The 12,410-nt window shown below is 44.7% G+C and overlaps 1 protein-coding gene across 1 annotated transcript in view; it reads left to right on the forward strand.

The window, feature by feature from the left end:
* The first annotated feature begins 808 nt into the window (after positions 1–808).
* The window catches only part of LRRC48 (leucine rich repeat containing 48), a 15,224-nt gene continuing 3,622 nt past the window's right edge, over positions 809–12,410 (forward strand). Inside the window, exons 1-8 of the mRNA XM_010020805.1 lie at positions 809–965; positions 2,362–2,478; positions 3,865–4,031; positions 4,958–5,104; positions 6,273–6,392; positions 7,271–7,383; positions 8,661–8,835; positions 11,875–12,006. Of these exons, the coding sequence (XP_010019107.1) occupies positions 809–965; positions 2,362–2,478; positions 3,865–4,031; positions 4,958–5,104; positions 6,273–6,392; positions 7,271–7,383; positions 8,661–8,835; positions 11,875–12,006 (1,128 nt within the window). The remainder of the gene's footprint in view (positions 966–2,361; positions 2,479–3,864; positions 4,032–4,957; positions 5,105–6,272; positions 6,393–7,270; positions 7,384–8,660; positions 8,836–11,874; positions 12,007–12,410) is intronic.

The raw sequence follows: 12,410 nt of genomic DNA on the forward strand, positions 1-12,410 counted from the left end.
AACCAGTCTGGGATTCTATGATTCTACAGAACTAACACTGGGTAAAGAGGTGATGGATAAACAGAAGGAAAGCAGAAAGTCTGGCAGGTCAAAGATGAATAAACCCAGAACCTGCTGCCCTTGGGTCTGTGCTGAGCACAGCCATAGAGAGGCTGGGTTGTTAATTAAAAGCCATGTGGAGAACAGAACGCTCTAAACCCAGGCATTTATCCTTCCTGTCCTGTGCAAAGTATCAGCAGAACTTATCCCATAATTACAGACACCTCAGGCAAGCAGGAGTTGGATGATTCATGTTCCTCAGACTGATTCATTAGTGGGCACAGCTCTAGAAAGATAAGGAGCCTCATTGCCTCCCGGGCAACATTAGGGGTATTTAAATGACAAAGAGCAGAAAGGTTTGACTGACAGAATTATCTGCTTCCCAAAGGGAAACATAAGCCCCCTTCACGAAGGTGGTTTTCAGCAACAAGTGACTGCCATGCAATGGGCTGTTGCTATTGGGGTGCTGCATAGGGCCTCCTTGCCTGGTCTGTTTATTTGGCCAAATCCTGGTGTTCTTCACAGAAAACACCCAAAAGTCATTGGAAGTTCACACGTGATTGTGCCTGGTTTGCAATTCGAGGCAAATCAGTGACCCCATGATACAAGTTAAGTCTCTGGTATGAAGTGTGAGGTGTTGGATCTTAATGCTCAGCTGTGCTCTTTATTCCTTGGAATTGTCATCCCTCTTCAATGAACGCTGGAAATAACCAGGAAGCGATTTTATTTCTCTTTCTTTTCTCTCCTTTAAGGCTGATACTGTCTAAAAATGAGTCACTTGTACGATAACATCGAGCCAAACATAATTGATGATGAACTGGTTCAGAAAGTTCTTGAAGAGGAGCGCACAGAGGATGTAGCAAAGATTGTCCAGAGGGAAGGTTTTCACTTAAAGAATGTGAAGGAGCTACAGCTTAGTTTTAGAAGTGAGTATCAGAACGTACACTGGTTTTATTTCTTCTGTTGTTCAAGGGCAATAGACTCAAGCATGAATAGAATCATGGCAATGAAACACTCATGTTTAGCTTGGATTTGTTATGTGAAAAGCAACATTTGGACTTACATTTTCAGGCAGAGCTGTGTGAAGTAGCTTCATTCCAGCGAGCTGGGTGCTTTTGCCTGTGGGTAAAATCAAAGCTGCTTAACCGGTGCTATTATTGTCACCGCTGTTCTTATTTAACATTTATATTGTGGTGACACCTACAGGCCACAGCCCTGTTGGGCCTTTCTGTGGACAACTCCAGCCCTGGGCAGGCTCTGCCATCGCTGGCGATGATGTGAGAGCTTTTTGGTCGATTATGGTGATTACAGGCCAATTCAGTGGCTTCCTCCCGTCATCGGTAGCATTATCACAGCTTGCCTCCGACTGCCCAACCAGGCACAAACTTGCATTCAAAAAATGAAAAGGAATTTGTCTCAATATTTGAGTATTTTGGAGGTATGTCATTTGATGGGCAAAAATCTGCATCCGATTATTCCTCCCGTGCTCCGGTGAAATAATGGTGTGTGTGTTAGTCGAATTCCTCAGAGCAAACTCCCTGGTCCTGCATGTATTTCCTTGCAAATACAGAATCTAGAACTGTGTGAGCATTTTGTGCATGAAATTCCTTCCTTTACTCTGCACTAAACACAGGTAGCAGCAGAGCAGACACCAAAATCTGGGAAGCCATTGCAGAGGGAAGGAAAACCAGGAGTGAGAATGTTCTGTATTTTCTATCACCTTGGTCCCAGTGTTTTGCTGTAGTGCCTAATGACCTGCCCTTGCCATTCTGTTTTGGGAGAAAGCTAAATGCAGGGATATTGATTAGCTCTAAACTGCAGCCTTCACAGAAAGAGTAGACCCCAACTTGCTCTCCTGTGATGAGAATCCTGTGATGAGAATCACTTAAAAAAGCAGTAGCACCTCTAAACTGCAAATGCAGAGAAAAACAGAGTCTCATCCCAAATCTCCCTCTTGGAGCTGGAAAGGAAAATGAAGGTCAAGGTCTCCTAGGAGTGGATTCATAAAGCTGCTCCTGACTGCAGGGCCATAGTCAGCATCCCCTCAGCGGCTCGTTGGCATCGCTGATGAGCAGTGTGTGCTGGGGCAGGACTCTGAGGTTAACTGGGCTGCTTCACTGGAACCTCATCCAGCCAGTGGAGCTCTCAGCTCTCTGGAGCAGTCATCACACGCTCTTGTAATCTGCTGACAATCATTTTGGAGGTGAGACTGGGCATGTTTGCCTTGTGCAAGGTAGTGTGGCCACTGCACTGGGAGCTGCCTCACATGGAAAGCTATTCTCTTTCATTTATTTGTTTCGTTTTTTTTCCCTGTGGTTTTAGATATCCTGCAGATTGCTAATCTGTGGCAGTTTGAGAATCTGACTAAACTGCAGCTGGACAACAACATCATTGAGAAGATAGAAGCCCTGGAGAGTCTGGTTCACCTTGTATGGCTTGGTGAGATACAGGCAGACGAGGCTGGATGCCTTCACACAGTGTGTGATAAAGCCAGGATGTCACATTCCTTCTCAAACACGACTGATAGGAGCTTTCCCAGGGAAGGCTGTCAGCTGTCTGTGTGTTTCCTTGTTTGACTGTCAAATGTCAAAATGCCTGAATATCAGAGCTGCAAAACAATCCTTCAAATGTTTAAAAACTGGGCTTAATACATTCAGGGTGGCAGGAACAGGAAGCTGAGATTTTAAGGTTGTTTCCAGGGTTTGGAGGTGACTTTCAGAAATGTTTGTGGAAACATCTCTGTGGTTTGGCAGCCTGTATTCTGTTTTCAAAGCTAACGCAGGCATTTCAAAGCCTAGAACCCCCTGTCTTTACCCCTGCATGTTTAAGGGCTTGTCGTCGTTGTTGTCCCAAGAAGTGCCCATCTTCATAGTCTTATGTGACTACTTTCAAACTCAGGATGCTGACAGCAGCATCACACAGTGGTGCAGGTTTTGATGTTGGGCAGACTGGGGAGCTTGCTGCTACGGATGCAGTGGAAATACATCCTCAGCTGTCTTTGGAAACAGCATGCAGGGCTACAGCTCATAGGGACATCTCAAAATGTCTAATAGGTTCTGTGGTTCACACTGTTCTGCTGCACAGTGGCTGACTAATGCACTGGTGAATCAACAGCCCATCACCACAACCTGAGCACAGTGTTCTGAAGCTCTTACTTACATGTGCCCAAAGGCTCCAGTGCTTCAGCAGCTGCTGCATAAATGTCTTATCCCTCCAAGGCCTGGGGTGATGCAGACACCTCATCAACCATCTTTGGACTCCTGAATGGCTCAGTACTGGCCTGAGGAGAAATACTGCCCCTATGACGAATGTAGGTGTTCTAATAGATGTTCTGACAGGATAAGAGGAAATTTCAGTGAGTGAAATAGCTACAGTGAACATGTGCCTTTGCATGCCTCCAGGGTGATTGGTCCTATGGGAATGACCATGACAGTGGGCACTGGTGTGGCAGGCAAGAGTCTGCAAGAAACAAGGCAGGGAGTGTCAAATGTGTCACACAAATACCCACCTTTTAGGGCATTTCCCCACCACTTTTCTTGTATTTTGGGTTTCCCCATAAGGTAGAACTCACTTTTGGGTGGAGTTGGTATGGAATAACTTCAATTGGTCCCCTCATCTGAAAATGGCATGGACAGCTGCAAGGGGGAGATGTGAACAAATGATGATTTCATGCAGAACCTTTCCTGTGGGACACTGAACATCCCTGAGGAAAATATTGCCCATCAACTCCTAATTCAAGAACCAGGCTAAATGCAAGGTCTGGATCAGGGCATCCTGCTGGGAACTTTTGCTTGTAAAACTTTGGATTTCCCAACTCTTCCCCAGACTTGTCCTTCAACAACATTGAAGTAATTGAGGGCCTGGATACCCTCGTCAAACTGCAGGACCTCAGTCTCTACAGTAACAGAATATCTAAGATTGAAAACATGGACACGTTGCAAGAGCTGCAGATCTTCTCCATAGGAAAGAATAACCTGACCACTCTGGAAGATGTGAGTGCTCCCTGGTTTTGCAAATGTTCCCTGTCAAAGGATCACGTATGCTAAAGCTGACATTTGTCACAGTGTCCAAACCCCTCCTTAGGGAAGAAAATTCTCCTCAGGCTTTCACTGCCTCTGTAGTCTAAGTTACGGTTTTGGTAAGCTCTGTTGGTGTTAAGTGCTTACTAAAGCCATTTCTCTTTTAGCTTATTGACTCATGGAGGCCTGGTTCTGTTACTGCTATCAGCCACGGCAGAATTCCTATGGGATACCATGAAAGCTAGAAAGGGAATAAGTAGCTACTGATGAGAAAAGGAGGGAGTGTAGACTAGGGTGTATTTGGGGTTCTTTCAAGGGCAGCTGGCCTGTGATTTGTATCCACCCCATCCCCCTTCTCCCTACACCCAACATTTATATATTCACAATGTAAATGTAAGTATTTCCTTTCCTGAAAGGACTAGAAACTCCTAATTTAATGTTGTCTGTGTTTGGCAGCACAGCACGATACGTATCACAACATTAAACTGACAGAGGGCGTAAGTATTTCCTTTCCTGAAAGGATTAGAAACTCCTAATTTAATGGTGTCTGTGTTTGGCAGCACAGCATGATACGTATCACAACATTAAACTGACAGAGGGTGGATTTAGATTAGACATTAAGAAGAAGCTCTTCCCTGTGAGGGTGCTGAGGCGCTGGCACAGGGTGCCCAGAGAAGCTGTGGCTGCCCCATCCCTGGCCGTGTTCAAGGCCAGGTTGGACACAGGGGCTTGGAGCAACCTGCTCTAGTGGAAGGGGTCCCTGCCTGTGGCAGGGGGCTGGAACTGGAGGAGCTTTATGGTCCCTTCTGACCCAAACCAGTCTGGGATTCTATATCTGTATTAAGAGCAATAAATTCCAAGGCTGTGTGTTTTCCAGCATCTCTTTCCCCTTGGCACAGGTGGTCTATTTCAGGAGGTTTAAACACTTACGGACACTGAACCTCGCTGGGAACCCTCTCTGCGACGACGAGCGATACATACTCTATGTTGTTGCTTATGTTCCCAACCTGGTCTATTTGGACTTCAAGCTCGTGAGAGACTCCACAGTAAGCATTTCTGCATCCCCTGCTTGTGAAATCCAGCAACAGCATCTTACAGAGCATTTGCTTTGTTGGTGTGCCAGCAATATCCTAGCATTCAGGGCAGGTTCTCTCCAGAAATGAGGCTCCCAGAAACATCCAGTGTTTATTCTGCCTCCACCTAACAGCTGTGAACCTGTAGGCCAAATTCTATCAAATGTGACAGAGAGGCAGAGGTGTCAGAGGCATGATGTCTTCACAGATTTTATGAAAATCAGCAGCTGTGTGTGGGAGAGGGGCCTGGTTAATGTTGCCACAGGGAGGCTGCAGCATAAGCAGAAGCCTTCTTAGAGATGAGAAAAATCTTAGAGGAAATGAGTCTTGAGACATGGATCCAGAGGGAAGGAGCCTTTGCGCTCCTGCTTCTCCCTGAGCAATTCCAGAGTGGATTGACAGAGTACCCAGTCAAGCAGGTACCATCAAATGCACTTCCCACTCTGATTCTGACAGTTCACTGGTAACCTGTGGGGCTGCTTTCTGATCCCAGGGCTCAAAGGAACAAAGAAGAGGTTTTTTGTTTGGGGTTTTTTTTTAGTAACCAAAGAACATGATTAATTGTAAATTTGCTTGGCACAGAGCAGGATCTGTACTTGGAATATCCATTACTCTTACCCTAGGACTGGAGGGGCTTTCCAGGTCACTGAGTCCAGTCCCTGCTCGTACAGACAGTACGTCATAGACCTGCAGACTTAAATTTGTCAAGCTTCAGTTTCAAGCTAATGAGGTTCTTGTCCCTGCTACTACTTTGCCATCCACTCCTCCAAAGAGCCTTCTCCTCCTTAGTAAATGTATTGAACTCTCCAGCTGATCAAATCAGAGCTCAAATCCTGGAAGTCAAAACGGGGCTTCCTGCTAAAAAACGGAAAAACAACCCTAAAGATGAGGAAATGAGGAGAGAAAAGTGTCCTGGGACTGAACCAGCTCAGATGCACTGAGTGCAGAGTCAGAGGAACATGCCAACAAAAGAAGGGATGAGGAATGGATTAGAAACTTCATAAGTAGTTTAATTAAAAGCCCCCAGAGATGCACATGTCACTCAGGTGCATGTTCTAGAAAGTTCAAGTGCTGGTACCCAGATTTTTTGAGCAATGCTGGATAATCTAATAACAATTTATTCTTTGTTCTCATCTCTCAGCGAGAAGAGGCAGTTTTACAGTATCAGTATCACACTGAGCCATTGGAACAGGAGGAGGCTGAGGCCCTGGCTCAGCTGGAGGAGAAACAGGCAAAGCAGAAGGAGCTGGAGCACCACAAGGTATGTTTTCTTTGGCTGGCTGTGTATTGTCTCAGGAGAAAGCAGCGCAGCACATATTGACTTCTCCTTTACCTGCTTGAAGATTTAATGAGAGGTTAACATCGATTGTGCTAAAACTAAGGCTGGGATTAATCTCTGTGATCTCTGAATCTCGTCTTCTGAATGAAACCAGGAACTGCTGTGGAATACACATGACGTGGGGAGCGTAATTCTTATGGGTGAACAATGAAACTACAGATACAGACCCTGCAAAGCTAAACAGTAGATCATACCCAAGGATCTTATCAGCCTGACATGAGATTAAGAAAATTACAGTTCTTAGGGAACTCTCAGCATTGTCATAGTGCAGTGACTTTTTTGTCTCCTTCACACTAAGTTAATGCTTTTCATTAGTCTTATGGTTAAACTCTTCCAGGCTTAGAGAGATCACTGTAGTCCTGTGAACAGACTGAAAACAAGCCCAGGCAGAACGGTGCTGTCAGTCTGGCTCTGTATTCCCCACCTCCAGAAGATCAGAGTGGCTGCAGAGTAGAAGGTGGTTTAGTTACAGGGAGAGCATCTCCAGCAACTCCCTCCATCCCTCCCCAAAGTCCATTGACTCCTTATCTGAAAGGCTTAACAGCCTTGCAATATGTGGTTGAATGTGATAATGTCTCTTATAAGACTACACAGTGTTTTCTATCCTCAGGCTAGAGTGTTCTAGCAGCAAAGGCGTGAGGATGGTTTTCACTCCAGTTGCAGGGTGCTTTTCTATCTATTGTGTTGGTATAACCAGTGTTCCTCTGCTGGTGAAGAGCTTATAAGAAAGACACATGCTGAGCACTGGCAGCAGGTTGGCACTCTTCATTTTACTTGTATTGCTCTGATTCTCTTTAAAGACAGCCTTTGTTGAGTACCTGAATGGATCATTCCTGTTTGACAGTATGTTTGCAGAGGATACAGAAGCTGCCAAACTGGCTTGCCTCCCTGGAGTGGACGACCTGCTGCAGGCATATCCTTCCTGGGTTTAGAATACCTACAGCTAAAATGTAATGCCTGGAGTTAAGAAGGAGGTGCATCCACAGGGACTCTTCATCCATTGCTTTTGTCCAGGGCTGAAAGCTCCATTGATCTGAGATCTGACATGGTCTGTGTTCAACTTTTGAATGGTATCAAAAAAACCCACTGCAAGACTGTGAGACCACTGACAGCTTTAAGGCTTGATACCTTGTGAAATATGAGAGCTAAAAACAAACAGTTTCTGTGACTGGCAAGCTGGCCAGCCCAGCTTGAAACAGCCCATTTGTAAAACCACTTGTTTCTGTCAGCAACAGGTCATGGGATTCCAGCATTCTGAATCCTCACTGTTGCAATTACCATATTCCCTTTCCTTCCCTTGAATCAAACACCTTCTTTTCTGACCCTTCAAGAATCAAGGCTTTGTACTTTCTTTAAGTCAGGAATCCACTTAAAGTTTAAAATGAGCTGCAAGATAAATCTCTGTCAGTTAGATTGTGAGAGCGCAGTCGCTAGAATCATGTTGAAATGGAAGTGGTAGGAGATAGGAACAGACTAATCAGAACGATACGAGTTGCATATCTCACAACCTGCCAGAGCTGGCAACATGAAGTGTTCAGGCCTGCACATTTTTCTGATCATTGCTCCTACATGGAGGATCAGAAAGCAGACACTTCTTTTTCTCTTTTCTCATTCAGATTAATAGAGCATTGTCAAGGCCTGTAACTTGACCTTCCTTAAAACTGCATTACACTGTTGGGGGAAAAATGCATCATGGCTTAACTACAAGAGACTCCAAAAACAATTCCATTGGCAAGATAATAGCAGAAGAAAAATTGACATTACTTTTGTGATGCTACCAAGTCAGTAGTTTATTCTCTGCTCTGGCTGTAGGCTCCAGAGCTGTATTTATTAACTACCCTGGCACTGTATTCACACTTGTGAAGATAGATAGTGTTGCATGCTTCATTCTGCTGCTCTCTCAGAAAAGAGACAGAGAAGCTTATGTATTTCCTTTTCTTCCTTGAGGCCTTTTCCCCCTCATGTTGCCACAGCTTTCTCCATACCCTTAAGGCAGCAAAACCCCAGGTATAAAATGTGTATGGGTGACCCAGCCCTGCCACAGACAGTACTTGGCAGCTTGCTCCCTGCAAGAACCACGGGGTTTACAGAACAGTACCTTGTAACTCTTGTTGCTTAAATTTGCAGAAGTAGAAGGAACATAGCATGTTGCTCCACTGAACAAGCAAAATACCTTGACTCTGGTGCCACGTACAGGGAGGAGTTTGTCTCAGTTTGTGAGAACCTTTTTAACTATGGGCTGAAAGAGCATGAAAACCGAGAAGCTGAAGTCTCCCATTTCTATGAATACCTTAATGAAGTGTTAACAGCCAACCAGCAAGAAGGCAGGAAAAGAATCCTAGACTTTGAAAATCAGAGCAAAAGGGTAATGTGGCTATACTTTTGTTTGTTTCATACATGATTTGTCTCTATCACATGCCTGCTTTCAATTTCACTGAAAACAAGGATAACTCCGTGAAAATGAGTTACATTATTCTGGATTTACACTGCTGTAACAGGAATCTGTACAGGATCCCTAATGGTAGAATCACAGAGTGGTTGTTGAGGTTGGCAGGGACCTCTGGAACAGTCATCTGCTCCCACCCTGCTCAAGCAGGGCCACCACAGCAGGCGGCCGTGTTCACGCAGCTACTGAGTAAAGGATGGAGACTCTACAACCTCAGTGGGCAACCTCTTCCAGTGCTTAGTCCCTGATCTTTCCTTAGGTTTTTCTTACAGGATAAATCTATACCAAGAAAAGATGTTGTGTTAGCTAACAGAATGTCATTAACTAACATAATGTTAAAAGGTTTTTACTACTTTATGTAGGAAAAGAATTTGGGGATTGAAGTTTCAACCCTTTGGGCAAACCACAACCAGCTAACACTGACAGCCCTTATCTATGCTGGAAATTCAGTGTAGGACAGCACGAACATGTCACCATGTTATTTTATTGCTCATAAAGGTAAAGGTCCTTCAAGGCTTTACAGAAATAAAGTGGCTAAATATGATTTTTATTTGCCATCCAGAAAAGTGAGCAGTCTTTAACAAAATGGAAATGCTCAACCTTTCTTTTAGTTTAAGTATTTTTAATGAAGTTGATTTAAAACCTGTATAGGTTTATCAGACATCATGCCACTCCTCTTCTCTTTGAGGCCTCCAATAGCTCTTCCTTCATTGAAAAATGGGGAAGAAAAGGAAGGAGATTTCAGGGGATTCCATTTGTTTTTAAGTAATTCTCTGCTTTGGTTCTTCTAATCAACAACAGCTCAAAAAACTGTAACAACAAAAAGATAAAGTTATTGTAATGTATTTCTAGTCTATTTTAAGCAGGAACTATCTTTTCTCATTCTGCTCAACTACAGCCACCCATTTTGGCTGCTAAAGGTACAGCTTCTAGCTGGATCCCTTTCTAACCATGTATAATAGATGGATCATTCTTGTGTTTCCACAGGAAAAATAAGAGGAAGGGATGCTACAGCCTGGTGACCCTGTCAGCTGTGGAGAGCAACTGGCAGCAGGCAGAGCCCTGGCTCCCTTTGAAAACCAAGTCACTTTTATTTAGGTGCCTTGTTGCTGCTGCTGAGTCACTCTGCTCCCAGGTCCTTGAACCCTGCTGACTCGTGCTGGCACTCCAGCTCCATCCACTCTAGCTGGGACATGAGCCTGCAGCCTTGCCAAAAGGATGGACTGGGCTACATCAAAAGGAGTATGTGCAGCAGGTTGAGGGAGGGGATTATCCTCCTTTGCTCTTGTGAGACCCCTGTGTTCAACTCTGGGGCACCCAACACAAGAGGGATGTGGAGCTGCTGGAGTGGGTCTAGAGGATGCCACAGAGATGCTCCAAGGGCTGGTGCAGCTCTGCTCTGGCACAGGGTGCCCAGAGAAGCTGTGGCTGCCCCATCCCTGGCAGTGTTCAAGGCCAGGTTGGACACAGGGGCTTGGAGCAACCTGCTCTAGTGGAAGGTGTCCCTGCCCGGGGCAGGGGGTTGGAACTGGGCGAACTTTAAGGTCCCTTCCAACCTAAACCAGGCTGGGGTTCTAGGATTCTATGGTGGTACATGTTCAGTTAACTTGCACTTGAATTCCCACTATATCTTCCATTAAAAAAAAAAAAACAACAACAACAACAACAAAAAAAAAAAACCCCAAAACCCCAACAAAAAAAACCCAAAATCAAACCCAAAGAAACATGGCTCAGGCCACATTTTGGCCCTCCACCTTTGCCCCTCCACCTTTGCAGGCTCAGCTATAGACTGAGCTGCAAAAACAGGACACAGCAGTCAGTGGGACTGTTTTCATCTAAATACTGGAGGAATCAGCATCAAAACTGAACACAGTCTTTTAACAGCATTTCCCCATTCATTTCAAATTGCCAGAGGAGTTCAAAAGCTGCAGAGGCCCCATGAGACTGGAGTCTGTGAGCCTTTCTGAGGGGCTGTTTGTCTCGCTGCAATCCTTTCATGTAAACTCGGGTAACCTGTAAAATAACTCTGCTCTCTGAAGTTGGTGAAGGAGCAAAGAAGCATTAAAAGCCTTGAACTTTGAAGTTATTGCTCCCAGAGGTGTGTCTTGAATGGCTGCAGAGCTTTTGGAGCCTCCTGACTTGTTTACATTAGAAAAGAAGATTCCTTGCTTTCCCCTTTCCCCCTTTCAACACTGCAGAGTTTGGGTAACCTGGTCTGTTTTCAGACACAAGTCTTGGCAATGGTTTTCAGCAAAATTCTCTGTTTCAGCCCATTCCATTCCCTCTCAGAAGTGGATTGGACATCCTAAAACATGTATAGTTTTTCTTTGCTTTTTTAACATTTGATTGTTAACTTATTTGGAACAGACTTGAAAATAACACATTGTAGGAGGATATTTTTTGATCCAAGAAATCAGGAATCATGTCTGATACAAACCTGACATCAATATTTCCTTCTGAAGGGCAATAAATCCTTGCTGTAAGAGGAAGGCAGGCCATGAGAGGTATTCCATATTCGGAATACTAAAACCTGACCCCACGGAAGTCAATCAGGATTCTCCTTGACATGAAAGGGGTCAGGATTTAGCCCTGCATTTCTTTCTACGAAGGTATTGTTAATCTCTTCTTCATGGCCACCAGTGTCAAGACTCTCATTATTTTTGACTTGCAATGTGTCAGAAGGGGAAACCAAAGTTGAAGGCATTGAAGGAGCAAAGTCTTCTGCTGACTGGAGGATGAGGAAGCGTTTTCACTGACTCCACTGCATTGCCCCTAGTGCAGCAGCATACCTCAGCAGTGTTGACTACCCACTATGTAAATGTGGAGACTTCCTGAATCATCACATTTCATTTCAGCTAATCAGCAGCAGGAACTTTTCTCACATCTCTAACAAGTTAATTAAATTGCAATGGAGTGCTGAACACAAACTACAAGTGATTTATGTATCTTTGTGTTTAGAGGCTGGAGGAGATTCATAATGCCACTAGTTATGATATTGCTGAGTCAAAACGAGCCCAGTACAAGGAGGACATCCTTCAGCTGTCTGAAGCACTCATGGCCTCGGAAATACTGATAACTGACCAGCTGGAGGTAAGGCTCAAACACATACCTGTCAGACCTCACATCCACAATGGATGGGGGGGGTCACTCTTCTGTTGTTGCACCCCTCTGTTTAGTAGCTCATTGCACGAAGAGTGGGGCATAGGTCTGCCAGGCAGGCTAATGTTTTGTGTCCATCTTACTCCTTTTCTACTCAGAGTTGTTCTGGATGAGATCAGGCCCTGGACATCAATACATTGCAATAGATTTCTGTTTCTCTGAGCAGAGGGTAGTATGTCCTTTACATTTATCCAGGCTGATTTCCTAGACTTTAGAGAAAGGGTCATTCAGTCGTTTTATAGGTCTGCGTACAGAAGTCACTGCCTAGCATGGGGTGTGCATTTGGGATTCTAGAGGTGTAATTCTTTGAAGCTCATCTTTGCTCTGAATAAGAT

Source organism: Nestor notabilis, unplaced genomic scaffold (assembly GCF_000696875.1).
Source record: "Nestor notabilis isolate BGI_N333 unplaced genomic scaffold, ASM69687v1 scaffold2418, whole genome shotgun sequence".
NCBI lineage: Eukaryota > Metazoa > Chordata > Aves > Psittaciformes > Psittacidae > Nestor > Nestor notabilis.